This window comes from Petaurus breviceps, unplaced genomic scaffold (assembly GCF_028583685.1).
Source record: "Petaurus breviceps papuanus isolate PSGF00001 unplaced genomic scaffold, PetGlider_PUasm1.0 90994, whole genome shotgun sequence".
NCBI classification, from domain to species: Eukaryota; Metazoa; Chordata; class Mammalia; order Diprotodontia; family Petauridae; genus Petaurus; species Petaurus breviceps.
This window is the reverse complement of record NW_027187393.1, coordinates 665,115-688,132: the sequence shown is the minus strand read 5'-3', so window position 1 is coordinate 688,132 and position 23,018 is coordinate 665,115. Positions and strand designations below refer to the sequence as shown.

At 44.4% G+C, this 23,018-nt stretch overlaps 1 protein-coding gene across 1 annotated transcript; it reads left to right on the top strand.

The window, feature by feature from the left end:
- The first annotated feature begins 3,602 nt into the window (after positions 1 to 3,602).
- Positions 3,603 to 22,975, top strand: GPRIN1 (G protein regulated inducer of neurite outgrowth 1). The gene is made up of 2 exons (XM_069077766.1): positions 3,603 to 3,810; positions 18,052 to 22,975. The coding sequence occupies exon 2, from the start codon at positions 18,101 to 18,103 to the stop codon at positions 20,942 to 20,944; it is 2,844 nt and encodes a 947-aa protein (XP_068933867.1). The 5' UTR covers positions 3,603 to 3,810; positions 18,052 to 18,100; the 3' UTR covers positions 20,945 to 22,975.
- The last annotated feature ends 43 nt before the right edge of the window (positions 22,976 to 23,018 follow it).

Sequence of the window (23,018 nt, the reverse complement as noted above, 5' to 3'; positions counted from 1 at the left end):
TTGGGGGAGGTCCTCCCAACCTCCCATCTTCCTGTCTTTTTTGTGTCTTTCTTACCCTCCCCCAACCAAGTTCTCCTCACTCTTGACAACCCTGTGCCCCAGCAGCTGGAAGGAGGTGGAACCACTCTTTGGAGGAATCAAAGGTGGCCAGATTAGCAACTGCTCAGAGATATGATTCATATGTGAGTCATAGCCTAAACTCACTCACCCAAGGCCTGGCCCACCCCATCCCACTCCATCCAGGGGCCAGTGTAAGGCTGCCTGCTAGGCTTCTCTTATGCCTCTGTGTCTGTCTGTATGTTTGCCTGTATATGTGAAGAGTCACAAGGGAATTAAGCAGCTGTCAGAGATGACAGTGCTCTTATATGCCTTATCCCTTATCTTTGTCCTGCTTCCTCCTTCCATTAGTTCTCTAACTGTGCCTGTCTTTGTATATGACTCTTTCTGGATCTGTATATATTATTTATGTACTCATGTGTCTTGGTGTGTTCATTTACCTCCATGTGTATCTCCACTTCTAGATGTCTGTGTGTGTATATTTGTGCATCAGTGTGGATGAGTATACATATCTACTCATGTGTATATGTGTCTCTGTATTTTTCTGAATTTATGTATCTGTATGCTATCTATGTGAGAATGTATTTATGTGTGTGCATAAGCATATTATTCATAGATGTGTTATCTGTGTGGGCACTTGTCATATATGTGCATGTTTACTTTTGCCTATTCACACTAAGGAAGAGAAAATGAATGGGCTCCCCTGGGGGCCCTGCCCTATCTCAGCCTGGCTATAGCCCCTCTCATGTGTGTTATGTATTGGTGAGAGTCAAAAGAAGGAGGGTTTATGTGAGAGAAAAAGAGGAGAGAGTCAGTTAGTCAGAGGAAAGAATGAGAAAAGGAGAGGGAAAGATTGTGTGTATTTGTGTGTGTGTGTGTGAGAGAGAGAGAGAGAGAGAGAGAGAGAGAGAGAGAGAGAAAGAGAGAAGGAGAGAAGGGAGGGAATTTGTGAGTGAGTGTAAGGAAAATAATTTGTGATATGATTGAGAGAAGAGACACTTGTATGCTGTATGAGATGCCTTCAATGCAAGTGATCAGTGAACAACTTGGACTGTGTGTGATAGCAGACTGGGAAAGTCTGTGTGTGTGTGTGTGTGTGTGTGTGTGTGTGTGTGTTCATGCACATAGGCCTGGGCCAGGAACACAGTGGGAACCAGGGGGAAGAAGAAGCAGAAAAGGGGAGGGAGGGCAGTCTGCTCCAACCTCCTCTCTAGTACAGCCTGTCTCCATGGAACCTCCAGCCTCACATTTCCCATGCTTAGAAAGCACCCATGACTGTTTATTCAGTCCCCACCCCCAACAACACAGACTCCCAAATTCTCCCCTCCTCCTTCCTTGGATACCAACCTGAATTCACAGTTACATTTGTTTGTGTCTTCTAAGTGTGATTTTTTTTTCACATTTGTGTGTGTGTGTGTGTGTGTGTGTGTGTAAAATCCATGATGGGTCAATGTATGTGAGAATGTGAAGAAAACATATGAGGAGTGTTTGTGAGAGATAACAGAGCAGAGGACTGTCTATGAAAGCTGTGTGTCTATGGGGGTCCAGAGCAGAAAAAAAAAATGTAAAGAAAGTGTCTGAAAAAGGTGTCTCTGAGAGGAGTGAGTATGTATGGTGAGTGTCTTCAAGAAATATGAGGAGATCTGAGGGTGTGGGGGGGGGGTATGGTGTTGTCTAAGGAATATAGAGGGTGCCTTGGGGAGAATGGAAAAGGTGTGAGTTTCTGGAGGCTGCTTTCTGTGTTTGTTCAATGCGACTGACTAAATTGAGCACTCCAGAAGTCTTCAGGGATACCCTGGACTTTCACTCTAGCTTTTAAGTATCTTTTCTCTGTGCCTTTCCCCATCTCCATTCCTCTTCCACCCCTTGTCCCTATCCCCATCCCTATCTCTGTCCACATCCCTATCTCTGTAGCCTCCATTCCTGTATCTAGTCTCTGGTCTTATTCCTGTCCTTATCCCTTTTCCAATCTGTTCCTTCCTCAATCCTCCAATCTGTCTCCATCCCTTTTCCAGACACCATCCCTTGTCCTGTTTATTATTATTCAGATTTTTCCTAAGGAGAAATGTTAAGAGGTTGTGGTCATGTGGTTCTCATCTGAATATCCCTAAATCCCACGTAGACCCTGTCTCAGCCCAGGCTGATGTTGGGGGGTAGGGGTGGGCAGAGGCCTTGAAACACCCTTAGAATCTTCATGGATACTGGGCTGAACCCTGCGCCAGGATCCACTCAGCATTCACAACTTCCCCTCCACTCACACCCCCCCCTACCTCCCCACCACCATTTGTCTTTTGCTCATTAGGCAACACTAGAGTCCCAGACTAATAGCCTCATCCCTATCTCTGACCATCCCTACACAGGGTGCAGAATTTACAGCCAAGATAATGTCCCTGCCCTTGGCGAGGTGGCGGGGAGGGGAAGGGGGGGGGAGACTGCAGATATGACACCATCTGGGCCCCTCAGCTCAGCTGCCAGATCTCTTCCCTAACAAGGCCAAGGTCGAAGGCTGCATACCTTCATGGGCAAGTCACTATCACAAAGATAGATGCTGCACCCCAGTCACAGATAAAGTCCCACTCTCCCTCCAGTCTGAGCCCTAACTTCAGTCATAAACTAGGCCTGCTAGTTAGATAGGTAGATAGATGAATAGATCATTTATTAAACACTACGTACCAGGTATTATGCTTAATGTTGTGGATACAAAGTAAGCAATGTATTATTTGTCCTCAAGAAGTTTACATTCTAACAGGGGAGACGAAACATAAAGGACTGCTGGGAAAAGTGAGGAAGAGGAGAGAAGAGCAACTTGCTCAGGGCTGAGTGAGGTGATGGCTGGGAAGTATCATGAGAGTCTGGGGCCCAACAAGAGAAGTTAAAAGCTCACTTCTCAGAGCTGGAGACCCAGGGGGTAGATTCCAAGTTTCCAGTGGGATGGAGATGGTCAGAGAGTAGGGTCATGATGAAGGGATTAAGCCCTCATCTTGGTCTCAGACTAAGCCCTGACCTTGGCCATAGTCCTAACCCCAGTTTCAGAATGAACTCTGATCCAACCAGCTCATGGACTAAATCTGGTCTCAGACTATTCCCAAATATATGTGCTGGGGCAGGGGTGAGACATGTGGGTAACTTCCATCGTTTGCCTTTGAATATCTCCTTTGGAGGTGACTGAGGGTTGGGGAAAGGTTGAAGAGTTAGTTAAGCAGATGTCAAGCAGTTCATATACAGGAAGCAGGTCTGGGCTCAAATCGTGTCTCCCCCTCATTTCCTACCCTATCACAGACTTATCCCATCTCCCTTCCCCTGATGTTCACTCTTCCCCTTCTCCTCTCTCTTGTTTTCTCTATACATCCGTCTTTCCTCTTTCTTGCCCATCCTTCTGTCTGCCTCTCTCTTTTTCTTTCCCCCTCCATATCTTCAACCCCCCTCTCCCTCTCTCTCCATTTCTCTCCCTCCCTCCCTCCCCTCTTTCTCCTTCCCCCCCTCCCTTTTTCCCTCCCTCCCTATTCTAGTCTCTCCCGCGTCTCCCCAGTCTGTCCTGCTCGTCTCCGAGGCAGCGGCTTCTCGCGCATGCTCCATCGGAGGGCGCGGGCTGACAGCTGAGCTCGGCGCCAGCCTGGGGCACTGAAGGAAGCAGCGCAGCGGCGACCGCGGGCGCGGGGCGCAGGGCACTGGGCACGGGTGAGACGGGCGCTGCTCCTGGACCCCAGTGGAGGCGGCCTGAGAAGGAGGAAGGGCTGCTCCAAGGGGGCACAGGTAACCTAATCCCAGCCCCTGCCCGAACTCACTCTGCCGCTACACCCCCCCCCATCTGTCCCTTGCCCCCCTCCCCTATCCGGGTCCCCTCACAGACTGGACAGGTGGGCCGAGCCGGAGTGGAGGGTAAGGGCTCTGCTCCTGACCCACCCAGGCCTCCAAAGGCTCGGTCACACCCCTCGCAAGATTCAATTCTCCCCAGCTCAGTCTCTCCCTCCACCCCCGCCAATGGCCGTAGCCTCAGGCTATTTCCCCCAGAGTCCTGTCTTTCCTTAGTTTCAAGATTCAGTGCCCCGATTAACTCTCCTGTTTATTAGGAAAGGGTGGGGAGGCATGTGTCCCGGTTGAATCTTTGGTGCCTCCTTCCCCTGACATTCTCCCTCTTCCCCCTCCCCACCTTGAAAGTTGGGAGGGCCCTAGGTCCAGCTCCAGCTGCCTGCCTTCTGCTGATAGGAAGGTGGGGGTAAGATCCTTTTTCTTCTCCTTCCCCTCTCCCCCCCCCCCCCATCCCTATTCCTTGTGTGTGAAGCAGAAGATAGGGCCCTAGGCTAGAGATCTGTGCCATGTGCGTGCGTGTCTGCAGGCACATATATGTGCCTGTGTTGGGCTCAGCCTTATGCGTTTTACACATGTGCACACGTGTGTAAACTCGAGAACTGCGGAAAGGGAGGGATTCCAGGTCTGGGAGGGGGGTAATTTTTGTGGACGCAGCCTACCAGACCTTCTCCTTGCCAAACCTCTACCCCAAGCCGGGGCTGCTTCCTTCCGCCCCAGAGCCCAGAGCATCGCTGCTCTCTTTGTCTCCCCCCACCCCAACCCAGTACCAGGGATGGCAGCACACATGTGTGGCAACCCCTCTAATCTTTCCCTCTTTGTTTTCCATGCACTTATCTCAGGGTGGTGCTCTGGGGAAGGGGTGCGTAGGAAAGGAGGGTAGGGGGCTGGTCCCCAACTTGTCAGTACCTTAGGGGGCAGACAGGGGAGGGAAATTTGCCCCTTTTCACTCTATCAGCGGTTGGGGGGGTGGGGATTCATCTGTACAATTTCACACACCAGCTCTTGCTCTCCAATACTTACACTCATACACATCCCCATTTTCATAGATTTACACACCTGTACACATAGCTTCATGCTACAGTGCACACATTCTCAGCTACACTCACACATTCTAATAGGCTCACACTCTTGTATATCTTTCAAGCAGGATTGACTCACATACATATACTTATACTTGGAGGCTCACATTCTCCTATATACAAGCACATAAGCATTAAAAAAAAAAACACCCCCCCTAAACCCCATCACAGGCGTGTATAATATAGTCTCGATGAGGATATTTCCCATACCATACTGCTACACAGGGTTATACACACACACATACCCCAAATCATAATTAACTTTCACCTCTGTCATGTTCACTTACACTCACAATTGCAAATACCATGACAATCCTACTCATTTTCATACATTTCTACCCTTCATACAATGGTCATACTATCACATGCATTCACATATCCTTTCCTATTAAGGCTTCTGATGCTCATTTTGACACTGTTACACCATTACATATACATACAGTCACACATGTGCTTTCACCCTTCATGCTGTCACACACTATCACACATCTCTCTCTGCTTCCACTCACTCTGGTCTTCATAGATGGCTACAGACACCCATCATGCAATCTGTCACATATACCCATCTACCCCCTCACAGATGGTTAAATTCAATGTCACATGCACACAGACTCTCACATGTACACTTTTCCCCCTCACTATGACCCACATGCACATACATAGCTACCAACTGTCACACATATTCCCATATACTTTCATAATATACTCCTGGCTCAAGTACATAGATGGACATGCATTTCCACACATATTTATCCACTCCTCATGATAATAGGCACAAAATTATACAAACCATATGCACACACACATACACTAAGTTTCCCCACCTACTCATATATATTGTCATATATTCCATCTCATGCCCACAAGGTACACTGTCTGGTCCACACTTCATGCTAGAGCCCTCCAGAGTTTACACTGAGAAGGTCACTAGGCCCTATCCCCCATCTACATACTGGGGAGCCAAGAAAAACTCATGAGTGATGCCCTCTACTCAGGTCTTTGTTAACAGCACAATTAGGTTCCCAAGAGAGGACAGGTTTGGGCTCCTATGTCTACCCTATGCCTGGTGTGGCTGGGAAGCCAAGTAGATCTCCCTCTTTAGAGTGAGGTAAAGAAAGGGGGTGGGTATAGAATCTTAGAGGCAAAGGATAATCGTAATAATAAGAGTTTATATTTTTACCACACTTTAAGATTTCCAGGGTTTCCTCTGTTAGCACTTCAAGGAGGTCAGAAGTACCAGCATTAGCTACATTTAATGGATGAGGAAACTGAGGGTCCCTGAAGGTGGAGTGATTAGCCAAGGGTCACCCAGCTGAGGAACAAAGGGAGCCCTAAGCTTTCTGGTCATCAGCCTTTAAGGAAATGGATTCCTTAAGACTTCCCTTACAGCGTTTCAATGTCAGATACCGCTGTGAAGAGAAGAGTGCTAGAAGGGATAGGAATAGTTGAATCATAGACTTACACTATCTCAGAGCTGGAAGGGACTTCAAAGGACACATATGTGTAACATGTACTTCTACAACATGCCTGACAAGTGGCTATTCAACCTCCCCTTAAAGATCTACAATGTTGGGCTAGACTCTCTACCTCGGGAGGAAAGGCTTTTGTTTCTAATTGTTTAGGAACTTTTTCCCCACACGAAGTCACACTCTGCCTCTCTTTACAAATTCCCCTCTGGGGCTAAGCAGAATGAGTCTTACTCCTTTTCTGCATAACAGCCCCTCAGAGAGAAGGCAGTGTGTTTATATGGAAAGGAGGCTGAGGTTACAGTCAGAAGACATGGTTTTGAATCTGATTACTACTACTCTGTGACCTTTGGAAAATCCTTTCCCCTCTCTGGATCTCATCCATCAAATGAGTGAATCGGACTAGATGAGCTCTAAGGTCCATCCCACTCTAAATCTATAATTCTAAATCATGACTATGACTAAAATTAATTAGAAGATGATCCTTCTCGTCAACAGGCTAAACATCCTCATTTCCTTCAGTCATTCCCTTGTATGACAATTCTCACCATACTCTCACTTTACTGGTTGTCTTCCCCAGAATAAACTCCAGTTGTTTGGGGACTGTCATTGAGAATTTGGCTGGAACTAGGGACTGACAAAGGAAGGAAGAAAAGAGTAGATAGATGGAAGAGAAAAAAAAACCTGTGCTAATGCCAGCTGAAATTTTACCTGAACCCCAAGCATCGTGTTTTGGTATACGTGTTCATATCATTTTGGTTTCTTCAATTCAGTGAACATCTCATAAACACCTATAAGGTATAGATCCCTGTGCCAGACATTGGGAGAGAAACAAAGTTATTTAAGGCACAACCAGATCTTCAATGATGAGGAACTCACTTACAAGGCAGCCCATTCCTCTTTTAGATGACTTGGAATTTTTGTCCTTATGTCAAACTTAAATTTGCCTATCTACAACCTCCAGACATTCCTCCTGCTTCTGTCTCCTGGAACTAAGCAGAGGATATAAAATCCTTATTTCCTATGAAGCTCTTCAAATATTTGTAGATAGCTATCCCCTCCAAAATCTTCTTGTGTTTGGGCTGAAGATTCCCAGTTCATTCAACAGATCTTCACAGGCATGGATTTGAGTCTCCTCACTATTCTGATCACCTTCCTCTTGTCCTTAATAAAATGTGGTCTGACCCAGGCAGATGACAGCAGAACTATCATTTCCTTTGTTCTGGACATTTTGCCTCCATTAATACAGTCTAAAAACTGTAGTCACTTTTTTTTTACTACCATGTTATACTATTAACTTTATATTGAGCTTGCAAAGCACTAATTACCTCCCCCTCCCTCCAGATCTTTTAAAGAACCAGCCTCTCATCATAGACTACTCTGGTTCATTGGTATTTTCCAATGAGAGAAGTTCCTTGCTTAACTAGTGTGAGGTGAAGGAGTAGGCTAAGTGGGGCCCAATGATTGATCATATTGAATAGTAGTAATAATAGCTGGTATCTATATAGCACTTTGAAATTTACAAAGCTCTTTGCATCTACTACTTCATTCAATCTCCATCATTTCCTAGCTTTGTAACCAAAGGCTTCCTCTTTCTGAACCTCGCTTCCTCATCTGTAGAATGAGAATATTTATACTGTCTATTTCAAAGAGCTTTCTGAGGAAAATTCCTTGCAAGCCTTAAATCACTATATAAATATGTGCTAACATTATTATGCCATCGTCCTGTAATGAGTTCAAGGCAGAGATTATTGTTCCTATTTTATAGATGAGGAAGTAAGTAGTTGGCTTAGAATTGTGAGGAGGCTTCCTTAGAGTCACACAAGTACTGAGTAGTTTGACCAGGATTCAAATCCAGGCTCTCTAAGTATAAGGTTGATGTTCTTTCTACCACACCATACTTCCTTTACAACCAAACACCTCTAACTTCACCTCTACAAGTATCAGTTTCCTCATCTTTAAAATGAAAGGGTTAAATGAGAATGGTCTTTGAGGCCCCTGTCCAGTTCTAAATTTTATAATTTTGTGATATCCTTTCTCCCATAAGTCAGAGTGCCAGAGGCTGCTGACCACAGTTGAATTCAGACCAGAATGAAGCATATAGAATGGGAAGGTTCTTTCCTGGAGAGCTTCATCCTTCCATAGACCTAGTATGGAGTTGGGATCAAGGAGGCCTAGGGTGGTCTGAACACAAAAGGACCTGCCCCAAATCGTCTAGTTAGGGTCAAATTGGAGCAAAGATTCACACAGAAGTTCCAAGAAGGTTAGAGTTCAAGTGGACCATAGAGATCATCTAGTCTGATCCCTTCATTTTACGAATGTAAAAAGTCTGTTGCCTTTAAGCTGGGCTCCATCTTTTAAAATATGTTCTTTGCGGGCTTAAGAATTCATGTGATTCAGGGGCTGCCAGGTGGCTCAGCGAGTAAGAGCACCGGCCCCAGTGTCGGGATGACTTGGGGATCTAATCCGGGCTCAGATACTTACTTAGCACCACACCCAGAAATAACTGGCCATGTAACCATGAGCAAGTTACTTAACCCCAATTGCTTAAAAAAAAAAAGAATTCATGTGATTCTTTTTTTTTGGAATGGCAATTGGGTTAAGTGACTTGCCCAAGGTCACATGGCTAGTAAGTGTTAAGTGTCTGATGCCAGATTTTAATTGAGGTCCTCCTGACTCCAGGGCCAGTGCTCTATTCACTGCACCACCTAGAGCCCTAGTCATGTGATTCTTTTGTGGTGGAGGGGGAAAGAGAAAATCAGGCCCCTGGAGAAGCCTGTGGATGGTCAGGGTTCTGGGACTTAGTTGGTTGAATCACATAGACCTATTTGAACAATCTGTAGGCAGAAAACCAGCAGGGGTAAGCATAGAAAGATATTCTTAGCATCAGAGAGACCCATGTTCAAATCTTGACTCTGAAATATGGGGTGATCCAAAAGTCATAGTGCAGTTAAAAACTGCTAAAACTTTGAACTGCACTATGATTTTTAGGATATCCTGTATCCTAGCTATGTGACTCTGGTCAAGTCATCTAACATCTCCATGCCCCAGGCAACTCTATAAGGCTCTAAGTTCCAGAGGAAGTGCCATATGCATTGGTAGAAGGAACTGGGTTATTGGAAGTTTCCTAAACCAATAAAAGCATAGATTTAGTCTCAACTTCACCCAACCCTACCCCAAAACAGCAAATCATGATCCCAGATTTTAGTACTTTGATCACATCCCAGGTTGGGGATTTACACATGCTAGTTTCATGTGGTTATCTCTGTTTATTTCTTGCTAGGTGACCTTAGAAAAGTTCCTTCTCCTCTCTGGGCCTCAATTCTTTCATCTGTGAAATGGGGGTGAGGGTAAGGGAATCTATTCCACAATCCCTAACTATTCCACAATCTTCCAACTCTGATGTTCTGAATATCCATGTTATAATAGAATGATATCAGATCTTGAAATAAGAAATTTAGGCCTCCAAAACTAGCTTGTCAACCTGGGAAAATCATTGAACCTCTGAGCCTCAGTTTATTTCTCTGTAAAATGGTGATAATAATACTTGTACCCTACTTCATAGGTTCATTATGAGGAAAGTGCTTCATAAGCCTCAAAGCATATAAGCTATGATTATGTAATTCTTTCTTTTTTTTTTTTAAGCAATTGGGGTTGAGTAACTTGCTCAAGGTTACATGGCCGTTATTTCTGGGTGTGGTGCTAAGTATCTGAGCCCAGATTTGATCCCCAAGTCATCCCAACACTGGGGCCGGTGCTCTTACTCATTGAGCCACCTGACCACCCCTATGATTATGTAATTCTAATGAAGTCCTACTCCAGTATCTCTTAGTGTACATGTGACCATGGATTCTTGAAGGCTTAAGCACATGGAGCAAAAATTCTTACAAGTCCCACCAAGATGGAAGAATGTCAGGTAATGATGGTATATCTGTTGTCTGAAGACCAGCCTAGTTCCATTTGAAGTGGACCATCATCAGGTTGTCTACATGGTGATTTTTTTTGGTCACAGCAATTCTCAAAGGTCATCTAAGTCATGGAGAGGTCACAATCTATATTGATGGAGGAAATACCCCTATTGATGAAATCACAAGTCCTTGAAGGGTTGGCATATTAATGTAAGAAGGCTTTGCAAGAGTAACTAGTTTGCTCAGTGGATAGAGTGCTGGACCTGGAGTCAGGAAGACTCATTTTCCTGAGTTCAAATCCAGCCTTAGATACTTAGTAGCTGTGTGACCCTGGGCAAGTCACTCAACCCTGTTTGCCTCGGTTTCCTCATCTGTTAAATGAAGTGGAGAAAGAAATTGTAAATTACCAGTGTCTTTACCAAGAAAACCCCAAATGGGGAGGCAGAGCCAAGATGGTGGAGTAAAGGCAGAGACTCACCTGAGCTCTCTGCCAAGCCCCTCCAAATACCAAATAATGACTATAAACAATTTCTAGAGTGGCAAAATCCACAAAAAGATGGTATGAAACAATTTTCCAGTCCAAGACAACTTGAAAGGTTGGCAGGAAATATCTGTTGCACCAGGATGAGAAAGGAGCTCAGTCTGGTAGTGCAGACCAGGCCCCAGCAAACCAGGAGCAGGCCTCTGGGTGACTGAATCATTGGCAGCAGAGGCGGTTTCCAGACAACAGACAGTAAAGGGATAGGACAATAGATCAGAAGGAGTTTACAGGGGTCCCTTTGCTGGCACCAAGGGCAGGACTCTGTTGCATTGCCTATACTTGGATCTGAGTAGTTGGCCTGGGTCTTAGTCCTAGTGCAAGGAGGATCACTAGCACAGCACAGCTTGTGGTCAGCTACAGGAGGCAGGGACCCTGGTCACGGCTCCAGGTTTGAAAAGAGTGCTTGTAGTCACTCACAAACCAGTGCATACTACAGGAGGGTAGTAACCATACCTCTCCCTAGATCAGAGGTGGGGAACCTGAAGCCTCAAGGACACATGTGGCCCTCTAGGTCCTCAAGTGCATTCCTTTGAATGAATCCAAACTTCACAGAATAAATCCTTTTATTCAGGGGATTTGTTCTGTGAAGTTTGGATTTAGTCAACAGGCTGCATTTGAGAACCTAGAGGGTCACATGTAGCCTCAAGGCCACAGGTTCCCCACCCCTGCCCTAGATCATATCACCTTGGAAGAGCCCAAAACTAATAGATCTCCAGAATTACCTCTGACAACAGATGCACAAAAAAAACCCTGAATCTTGGGACAGTGCCCCCTCCACTTGGGAAGTAGAGCCCTACTTTAACATAGAATTAAAAGTCAAAAAAATAGGCTGGAAAATGAGCAAACAACAGAAACAATTCTGAGCATACAAAGTTACTATGGTGACAAGGAAGATCAAAACACACACTCAGAAGAAGACAACAAAGTCAAAATTCCTGTACCAAAGGCCTCAAAGAAAAATATGAATTGGTCTCAGGTCATGGAAGAGCTCAAAAAGAATTTTAAAAATGAAGCAAGAAAGGTAGAGGAAAAATTGGGAAGAGAAATAAGAGTGATGTAAGAAAATCATGAAAAAAGAGTCAGCAGCTTAGTGAAGGAGGCACAAAAAAATACTGAAGAAAATAACACCTTAAAAAACAGAATAGGCCAAATGGTAAAAGAGGCACAAAAATCCAATGAAGAGAAGAATGCTTGAAAAGCAGAATTGGTCAAATGGAAAAGGAGGAACAAAATCCCACTGAAGAAAATAATTCCTTAAATGTTAGTGTTGGGCAAGTGGAAGCTAATGACTTTATGAGACTACAAGAAACAAACAAAATCAAAAGAGTGAAAAAATAGAAGAAAATGTGAAATGTCTCATTGGAAAAACAACTGACCTGGAAAATAGATTGGACTACCTGAAAAGTCATGATAAAAAAAAAGCCTAGACATCATCTTTCAAGAAATTATTGAAAAAAAACTGCTGTGGTATCCTAGAATCAGGGGGTAAAATAGAAATTAAAAGAATCCACCAATCACCTCCTGAAAGAGATCCCAAAATGAAAAATTCCAGGAATATTATAGCCAAATTTCAGATCTCCCAGATTAAGGAGAAAATACTGCAAGCAACCAAAAAGAAACAATTCAAATACTGTGGAGCCACAGTCAACATAACACAAGTTTTAGCAGCTTCTACATTAAAGAATCATAGGGCTTGGACTATGAAATTCCAGAGGGCAAAAGAGCTAGGATTGCAACCAAGAATCACCCACCCAGCAAAACTGAGTGTAATCCTTCAGGGGGAAAATGGATATTCAGTGAAAAGGAGGACTTTCAAGCATAAAAATTTGGCTTTCAAATAGAAGATACAAAATAGGCATAAAAAAGTAAACAGGAAAGAGAAATCATAAGAGATCTGATAAGGTTAAACTGTTTATATTCCTATGTGGGTAAATGATATTTATAACTCCTAAAAACTTTCTCATTATTAGGGCAGTTAGGAGTATACATAGACAGAAAGCAATGGTGTGAGTTGAAAGTCATGACATGATTACCAAAAAAAATAAAATTAAGTGATGAGAAAAAAAGAATGCACCAGGAGAAGGGGAATGCACTGGAAGAAGTAGAATGTGACGCATTATTTGACATCACAGAGGTCTGAAAGAGATTTTACAATGGAGGGAGGGATTTTGCAATGGAATTGACTCAAAAAGGGAATAATATATACACTCAGTTGGGTATAGACATCTATCTTACCATACAGGGAAGTAGGAAGGGATAGATATAAGAGAAGGAGGGGGAGCTGACAGAAGGGAGGGAAGTTTGGGGGTGGAAAAAGTCAGAAGCAAAACACTTTTGAGAACAGGGTAAAAGGAGAGAAAGGGTAGGATAAAAAGGTGAGAAATAAGATGGAGGGAAATACAAAATTCATAATCATTATTGTGAAAAAAATTTTACAGTGAGTTTCTCTTATAAAGACTTCATTTCTCAAACATATAGAGTCTAATTTGTAGAAACAAGAGTCATTCCTCAATTGATAAATGGTCAAAGGTTATGAACAGGCAGTTTTCAGACAAAATAATCAAAGCTATCTATAGTCACATGAAAAAATCACTATTGATGAGAGAAATGCAAACTAAAACAACTCTGAGCTACTTCTTCACACCTGTCAAATTGGCTACTATAACAGAAAAAGAAAAGATGAAAGCTATAGGAGATGTGTAGGATTAAAACACTAATATGCTATTGGTGAAATTGTAGACTAATTCATCCATTCTGGAGAGCAATTTAGAACTGTATCCAAAGGGCTGTAAAACTTGGCATACACTTTGACTAAGCAATACCATTACTAGGTCTGCATCCCAAAGAGATAGAAAAAAAGGAAAAGGAGCTATGTATACAAAATATTTATAGCAGCTCTTTTAGTGGCAGCAAAGAACTGGAAATTGAGGACATCAATTGGGGAATAACCGAACAAGTTGTTGTATATGATTGTGATGAAATACTATTGTGTTTTAAGAAATGAAGAGCAGGATGCTCTCAGGAAAAACCTGGAAAGACTTACATGAACTGATGCAAAGTGAAATGAGCAGAACCAGGAGAACATTGTACACAGTAACAACAACACTGTATGATGATCTACTATGAATAACTTAGCTATTCTCAGCAGTACAATGATACAAGACATTTCTGTAGGATTTATGATGAAAGGTGCTGTCCATCTCCAGAAAAAGAACTTGTAGATCCTGAATGGATCAAAAACACTTTTTCTTTACTTTCTCTATTTTTCTTGGGGATTTTTGTCTGTCTTCTTTCACGGAGTGACTTACATAGTTGATACTTGCATGACTACACATGTATAATCTATGTCAAATTGCTTGCCTTCTCAATGGGGGGAGGGGAGGAAAGAAAGGAGGGAGAGAATTTAGAACTCGAAATTTAAAATTTTTAAATTTGGAACTCAAAATGTTTTAAAACAATGTTAAAAATTGTTTTATATATAATTGGGAACAAATAAAATATTAAATAGGATTTTTTAAAAAGAAAGAAAACTTCAAATAGGGTGACAAAGTCAGATACAACTAAAAATGACTAAACAAGAACAAAGCACTATATAAATGGTTTATTATAATATAAGCTATGATAATGTTCTAACATTTCTTGTAGGTTTGACATTTTATGTTCAAAGATATCTTCCAGCTGTAGTGTTCTATGTCCTCAAGTCCCATTCAGCTCAGTCATTCTATGTTCTGTTTTCTAAGGTCTCTCCTACCTCTGATTCAATTCAGTTCGATATTATTAAGCACTATGTGAAAGCAATAGGTTAGGCAAAAAGGAAACAATATAACATTTTATGTTCTAGTTTTTAGCCTTCCTTCCAGCTCTGGAATTCTATGGTCAAAATTCTAAGATCCTTCCCAACTTAGACATTCAGTGTTTAGGGTCCAAGACTCCCTCCAGCTCTGACATTCTGTATTCTAAGGTCCCTCCTTGTTCTGCCAGCTCTAATAGTCTGTGTTCTTTGATTCAACATCTCTTCTAACTCTGATTTTCCATGTTCTAAGTTCTTTCCCAACTCTGACATTCTAGTCTTTTTTTTTTTTTGGAGGAAGGAAGGCAAGGCAATTGGGGTTAAGTAACTTGCCCAAGTCTACACTACACAGCTAGTAAGTGTGTCAGGTGTTTGAGATTGGATTTGAACTCAGGTCCTCCTGACTCCAGGGCCAGTGCTCTATTCACTGTGCCACCTAGCCACCCCCATGAAGGTCTTTAAAAGCCAAACAGTTTACGTTTGATCCTAGAAGCAACAGGGAGCCATTGTAGTTTATTGAGAAGAGAAACAACGTAATCAGACCTGCAGTGATACAACACAAGGTGTCCTTTAGTAGAGGATGTGATCACTCACTGCTTCATTAACTGCATCAGAGCTCACAGCCTGGCTACAGACACCAGACTAATCCCCCTGAAACTCAGCATTTTGATTCAAAATATCTGAGCAAGACAGGATCTTGCATGGTTTCTGCATGGGGCACCTCATCCCATACATATTTGCCTCATCTCTTGTGCTCAGTCTGATATTTCCTGTATATATGTTGTTTTCTGTAAATGTTTAGGATTATAGGATTTAGAAAGGAACCTTTGGAATCATCTACTCCCAAGACAGTAAGTATAGCTTTGAATAAGGCTTTGTGCCAGGGAACCAAAATTTAGAATGCTGACAGCCCTCTCTTCTTCAAAAGGGAGAATAACTGAGCTTAGAACCTAGTTAAAATAGGAAGTTGAAAATAGGGTATCTCACCCTACAGGAAAGTAGGGGGGAAGGGAATGAGAGGGGGGACAATGGAGGGGAGGGCAAGTTGTGGGGAGGGTAGTTAAAAGCACACACTTTTGAAAAGGGACAGGGTCAAAACAGAGAATAGAACAAGTGGGGGGCGGGATAGGATGGAGGGAAATATATTCAGTCTTTCACAATATATCCACTATGGAAATGTTTTGCATAACTACACATGTACAACCTATATTGAATTGTTTATCTCCCCAGTAAGGGTGAGTGAAGAGGGAGGAAGGGAAAGTATCTGGAATTCAAAGTTTTAAAATCAAATGTTTAAAAATATATATTATTATTTTTTTTACATGCAACTGGGAAATAAGATATACAGGCACTGGGGTATAGAGATCCATCTTGTCCTACCGAAAAGTCGGAGGCGGTTGGGAGAGGATATAGGAGAGAGCAGACTGGGGGAAGGGGTATACAGTGGAATCGCTGTTTTGGGGTGGTAGGTAGGGCAAAGACTGGGAGAAAATTTGTAACTCAAAATCTTGTGGAAAGAATGGTGTAAACTAAAAATAAACATAAAATTTAATTTAAAAAATAAAATAGGAAGTTGACATAGTGCTTGCTTTCTCAGACTCTCATCCTACATCCCCCTCTGGCCTTCTCCCCTCAGCCTTTGTCATTTCCCACCCCTATCCCCACAGGGCCTGGTGCACTGAGGTATGAGGTCTCTATCTTTCCCTCCCCCTGCAACTTAATTTGACTTAAAAGTTGATATAAAGGTAACTTTCTCACTGCTTCCCTCAGGGTAGCAGAATTGCTTATTAGGGCTCCAGCTAGTCCAGTCTTCTCATTTTACAGATGAGAAAATTGAGACTCGAAAGGGTTAAGTGATTTGCCCAGTATTTCACAGTGACAGAACTAAGATTCAAACTCTGATCCCCTAAAGCCGGCGTTCATTCCACTATATCACACTTCCTCTTCCATTGAATGAATTGGATTATGATAGATAAACAGTGATAATAATAGCTAGCATTTATATAGTGCTTTAAAGTATACAAAGCACTTTATAAAAATTATCTCATTTGGTCTTTACAACAACTCTAGGAGGTAGATGCTATTATTATCCCAATGTTACACATGGGGAAGCTGAGGCAGACAGCAGCTAGGTGAGTTGGCCAGGATCACACAGCTAGGAAGTATCTGAGACTGAATTTGAAGTCAGGTATGTATCTATAGGACACAAAAAGGCAGCAAAGTGGATACATTACATATATATGTACGTACATACATATACATACACACACACACACACACACACACACACCAAGGGAAAGAACATGAACTCAGAGTGATAAGACCTGGTTTGCCCACAACTGACCACCTTGTGACCTTAGATAAAGTCTTTCCCCTTCTCTGAACCTTATTTTTTGCATTTGTTCATTGAGAGGGTTGAACCAAGCTTAATGTCTTTAAATATATACAATACATAAGGTTTCAGAGGACACCAATTACATGACATGCAATCATCAAAATATCTATTTAAGTTCATGAGCCCCAGGTTAAGAACCCCTGGACTACATGATCTCTCAGATTCTTTCTGGTTCAAAATCCTATGATTCTATGATCTGTAGAATGGGAGCAACTTTACTTTTGCACTGTCTTCCTCACAGGATTCATATGACGGTCCAGCGTGACCTGTTATTATAGGTGTAGCTAGCCAGATTGAAGTTAGTAGTCCCCATCTACTTCATGTACGTATGACTCATAAATGTTTTATAAATATTATCTTATTTGATCCTCACAACAACCCTGGGAATTAGATACTGCCATTAATGGCCATTTTACAGCTGAGGAAACTGAGACAAACAGAGGTTAAGTGACTTACCCAAGGTCACACAGCTAGTAAATGTCTGAGGTCAAACTTGAACTTATGTCTTCCATACTCCAAGTCCAGCCCTATACACACTGCGCCACCTAGGTGCCTTATTTTATTTGTTGTTTGGTCATTTCAGGCATGTCCCACTCTTTGTGGGTTTGTCCTAAATCCCATTTGAGATTTTCTTAGTGGTTTTCCATTCCCTTCTCCAGCTCATTTTACAGACGAGGAAAATGAGGCAAGTTACTTGCCCAGGGTCACACAGCTAGTAAGTGTCTGAAGTCAGATTTGAACTCATAAGAATGAATCTTCCTGAGTCTAAGTGTGGACTTAGGAGTCTATAAGTGGACAGTATTCTGTCCACTGTGCCACCTAGCTGCCTCATCATTACTTTATAGTCAAGAGACATATTAAGTGATATGGGATTGAGCTAGGTGGGATGTTGGAAAAGGAATAAATCTGTGTGGGCTGGAGGATGGGAATTTGCATTGATAGCATTTGGATGATTCACTACTCAGGGCTCTAAGTCTAAATAGCCTCCTCTGCTCTCTGTTTCAGAACCATTGGACAGCCGTTGGATAGACTATGGCCAAAGGCTTATGGGAAGATGGGCAGCACTAAAAAGACAGCCAGCCTGCAGTTGTTGCATCAAGAACCTGGGCCCCACCTGCCACAGGTAGCTCAATCTGCCTCTCTGTGTGATCAAGTTAGGAGCTGCCAAACAGAGGACCTGGCCATGAGGAACTGCTGTGTGAGTGAGCTGGGCCTCCCTAGTGAAGCAACCAGCTCTGAGCCCCAAAGTCAGCCCAAGAAGGAGGCCTCAGAGGTGAGTCTGGGACCTGACCACCCCTCTGGGCCCATAGAATTGGCATCTGGATCAGAGAAACAGTTACCACTGAGTCCAAAAGAACTAGGTCCTAGTAGGAGCTCCTTGGTTTGCTCCTCTGATTCCAAGTGCTCCAGCCCCTCTCCAACTTGGGCCACCAGGGAAAAGGAAGAGTCAGGGAAAGAGGCCATTTTGGGGGAGAAGAGTTCCCCCATGAAGCCTCCCCAAGAAGAGGCTGTAATAGAGACTTTAGGCCTGCAGCCAACTTCAACCTCAGGGAAGCCAGATCCTATGTCCTTTGAGAAAAAGGATCCTACACCCTTGGGGAAAATAAATTCTGTGCTCTTGGAGAACATGGATCCCATGTCCTCAGAAAAAAATTATTCCATTTCCATGGAGATGAAGGATCCCTTGTCCTCAGAAAGATCAGACCCTGCATCACTGAGGAAGGATGGTCCTGTGTCATTGGAGAAGGTAGATCCTTTACCCTCAGGGAAAATGGATCTTTTGACCCAAGGGAAAGCAATTCCTGTGTCCATGGGAAGGATAGATCCCATTTCCTTAGGGAAAGCAGATCCTTCATTCTCAAAGAAGGCAAACTCTATACCTTCTGGGAAGACAGATCCCATTTTCTTAGGGAAAGTGGATTCTCTGTCCTTGGGGAAGGAAGTGGTCATTACCTCAGGAAAGACAGAGTCTTTGTCTTCAGGGAAAGCAGATTCTGTGGCCTCCAGGAAGGCAAATTCCATACACTTGGGGAAAGTGGACCCTGAGTCTGTGGGGAAGGAAGATGTCATTGCCTCAGGAAAGGCAGATCCCATGTCTGCAGGAAAAGTACATCTTGTTTCCTTAGGGAAGGCAGAGTCCACATCTCTGGGGAAAGTGGATCCAATGTCTTTGGGGAAGGCAGATCCCATGTCCTCTGTGGAGGCGGATCTTACATCCTTAGGAGAAGTCGATCTAGGGCCTTTGGGAAAGGCAGCTGCCATTTCTCCAGAGAAAGTGGATTCTGTGCCCTTGAGAAATGTGAATCCCATCTCCTCAGGGAAGGTAGATCCTATTTCCTCAGAGAAAGCAAAACCTGTTCCCTTGGGAAAGATGGAGCCTATGCTCTCAGGAAAGACAGATCCCATCCCTTTGGGAAAGACAAATCCCATGTCCTTGAGGAAAGAAGATCCCATGTCTTTAGGGAATGCAAATTCTTTCCCCTTGGGAAAATTGGATCATGTTTCCTTGGACAAGGTGGAGCCCATGTCCTTGGGGAAGACAGATTCTGTCTCCTTAGGGAAAGCGGATCGTATTCCCTCAGACAAGGTAGAGTCAATGTCCTTAGGGAAGATAGATCCAGTATCCTCAGGAAAAACAGATTCTAGACCCTCGGAAAAGGTTGATCCTATACCCTTTGAGAAGGCAGAACTTACACCCTCGAGGAAGGGAGACTCTGTGTCTTTAGAGAAGTTGGATCCCCTACCCTTGAAGAAAGTAGATCCCAAATCTTTGGGGAAGGTAAATCCCATGTCCATGGAGGAATTGGATGCTATGTCTTTGGAAAAAGCAGACCCTGTGTCTTCTAAGAAGTCTCCAGCCTCAAAAGAACATCTCCCAGAAAACTTGAGTCAGAGCTCAGCCTGTCCCAAACCAGAGATAATGCCTTCCTCTGACTCCCAAATATTGAACAAAGAAATGGCTATTTGTGGAGCACCCAAGGGCACCCAACCTGATTTCAGTCATAAGACAGCAGCAGCTCTCCTTGCCACTGGACCTGGAACCCCCTCAGTGCAGGACCCTGGGATCCAAGCAACCACAGAAGAACTTCAAAAAACTATGTATGAATCCCCAAGCCAAGGACAGTCATCAGAGCACTCTCCACAACCAGCTGACCCTGCCAGGGCTGGAGCAGAGGAAATCCCACTGACCCCAGAGGAGATCCAGGAGCTTCCTGGAGCCCCACAGAAAGAAGCAGACCCAACTCCAGTGAGGGCAGTCAGGACTAGGGATAATTTCACCAAGGTACCATCCTGGGAGGTGAGCACTCCACAGCAGGATGCTGGCACCCAGGCAGACACACGTTCTGTCTGCGTATCTGTGGCAGTGAGTCCCATGACGCCCCAGGATGGCTCAGGCCCCACAACCTTCAGCTTCCAACCCACTGCTCAGAATGCTTCTGCTTCCCGGAGTCCTGGCCTACTGCTCTCCAAGAAGGATGTGGAGATGCAGGTGTCCATGAGTGTGGAGACCCGGTCAGTAGCCACTGGCCCCATGACCCCAGTGACATCACCCCAGACCTCGTATCCAGAAGTACAAGTGCAAGCAGCTGAGGAAGCCCCTGAGCCTGTGCGGGAGGTCAGCTGGGATGAGAAGGGTATGACATGGGAGGTGTATGGGGCCTCCATGGAGGTAGAGGTACTAGGCATGGCCATCCAGAAGCATCTGGAAAAGCAGATTGAGGAGCATGGGCGGCAAGGGGAACCGTCTGGGCCACAGTTACCTGGCACTCGGGCTGGCTCTCTCAGAGGTGGCCCCCAACCGAGGGAAGCCAAACGCCCCCCCAGCTTGTTCAGGGCCCTGTTGCAGAGTATGCGGCGGCCCCGGTGCTGCTCCCGGGCTGGCCCCACAGCTGAGTGAGCCACCCTTCAACCTACCCTGGCCCTGGGACCTCCCCACTCCTTTTTATAAATCTACACCAGTGTCTTGTGGTTTCTCAGGCAACACCTCACCTCCCACATCCTCCTCTCTGATTCTCACCTCCTGCTGAAGCCTCTGAAAAGTGCATCACTCACTTTCATAGCACCACCCTGGGGGGTCAGAGCACCCAGGTCCCAAAGCACCCAGGCTAGGTCCTCTGGCCAGCCTATAGTCATTCCTGCCCACTGTGCCTGGGTTTCTCCCTTTCACCTCCCTCAGTCCTGGAGGAATGGTTTCATCAAGGAACTCAACATAACCCAGGGCCACTGGGAACCTGTTCAACCCTACCCCATAGCCTGGGCCCCACTGCCCTTTTGAAGGCAAAAGCCCTAGCACCTGTACCTGGTGTGTCTCTGATCCCAAGGCCCAGATAGTCCTCCCCATTTCACCTCAACTCCAGGCCTTGGAGGTGGCCTTGGATCCAGTCAGTCCTCTGAATCCCTGGGTTTCCCCCTCCCCAAACCTCCTTGACTGAGCCCCTGAGGTAGGGAGGGGACAGAAGAGGCTGTGGTTGCTACCTTGGGACCACAAAACCCTGTTAATAGCTGACATTCATACTTTTGTGCTCTAAAGTTGGCAAAGTATTTTACATGTTTTCTCCCTTGGTCCTCATAATGGCCCCATGAGGTAGGAGGGACCACAGGCATTATCATCTCCATTTTACACATGAGGGAAAAAGCTCAGAGAGCTAAGTAACTTGCTCTCAGTCTCATAGCTAGAAAGTGTCTGAGGCAGGATTTGAATTCAGGTCTCTCCTGATCCCAAGCCCAGTACCACACTACCTCTCCCACAGAGTCCTAGATAAGGCAATGCATGAGAAATACGAACAATTTGGTAGCAAGGTCTGTATGCATGTGGAGCCCTGAGGCAAGGCCTCAAGTGAGTATGTAAGGTCTCAAGAGTGTGAAGCTCTAAGTGTGCAAGCCCCAAGTGCACTGCCTCAAAGCTACCAGTATTTCTCGAATGGCCAATATGTCCCCATTTCTGAATCACTCAGCAGCCAGGCCATGTCTGGCTTATTCAGAGAATGGGATGTAGAAGCTGATGGCAGGATTCCTGAAGGGGCAGGTGGGGCCTAAAATGACCCCTTCCTTCTTCATCTATGCTACAAAGGTTGAGCTGGGGAGGTACCAGATGTTTCGTCTGGCCTTCATTTCCTCCTAGTTAGAGAGACAGGGAGACTCCCCAAGCCTCCTCCTGGTTTCTCCAATTAAAATTTATTTCCAAATGCCTAGGACATCTAAAGGGAGCTGCTATAAAGACAGCCTGATTACCCCCTGGTTGCTGTACCCAAGGCAACAGAGGAGGAGGCTCACAGACCATGTCAGGGCTCATATAGTCAGAGATTTACAGACAGGTGCCAGGGGTTATAAAACTGGATAAGAGATCACAAGCCAGAGGTCACAGATGGTGAGAGGAGTATGTTAAGTATGTTGCAAACTTATAAAGGGTCATAGATGAATTATGAGCTTTTGGACACTCTAGAGATACAAACAGGTTGGGGTTTACAGACAGGAAAGTGTTCATAGATCAGGGAATGAGACTGGTCAGGGGTCAGAGTAAGATAACAAATTAGTCAGGGAATAAACAGGTCAGGATTCAAATCCTGACAGGCTAGGGGAGATTATAGATAAAGCCTCTAAGCCCTGAGCAAAGGCAGCTATCCCTTTAAAGCCATCCCACCCCACCCCCATAAAACCACTCCCTGTCCTGGGTGCTCCTAGCTTCTCTCCTTTCCCCTGCTTGTCATCTCCTGTCTCCTGGGTGTGGTGTGAGTTCACCCTACGATCTGTAGTGACCAAACTGTAACTCCTCATTCCAGTGCCTGACAACTGTCCTACCCCAGCTCCCCCTGCCCATAGTTTTGGGGCACAATTTGTCAACCTGTACATTGGTAATAAAACATTTCCCCAAACCTGAAGCCTGATTGATTGAATTGGGGGTGGGGGTTGAGGAGAAGAGGAAGGAAGAGAAACTATACTATGCATACAAGAGAATTAATTTATTATAGAAA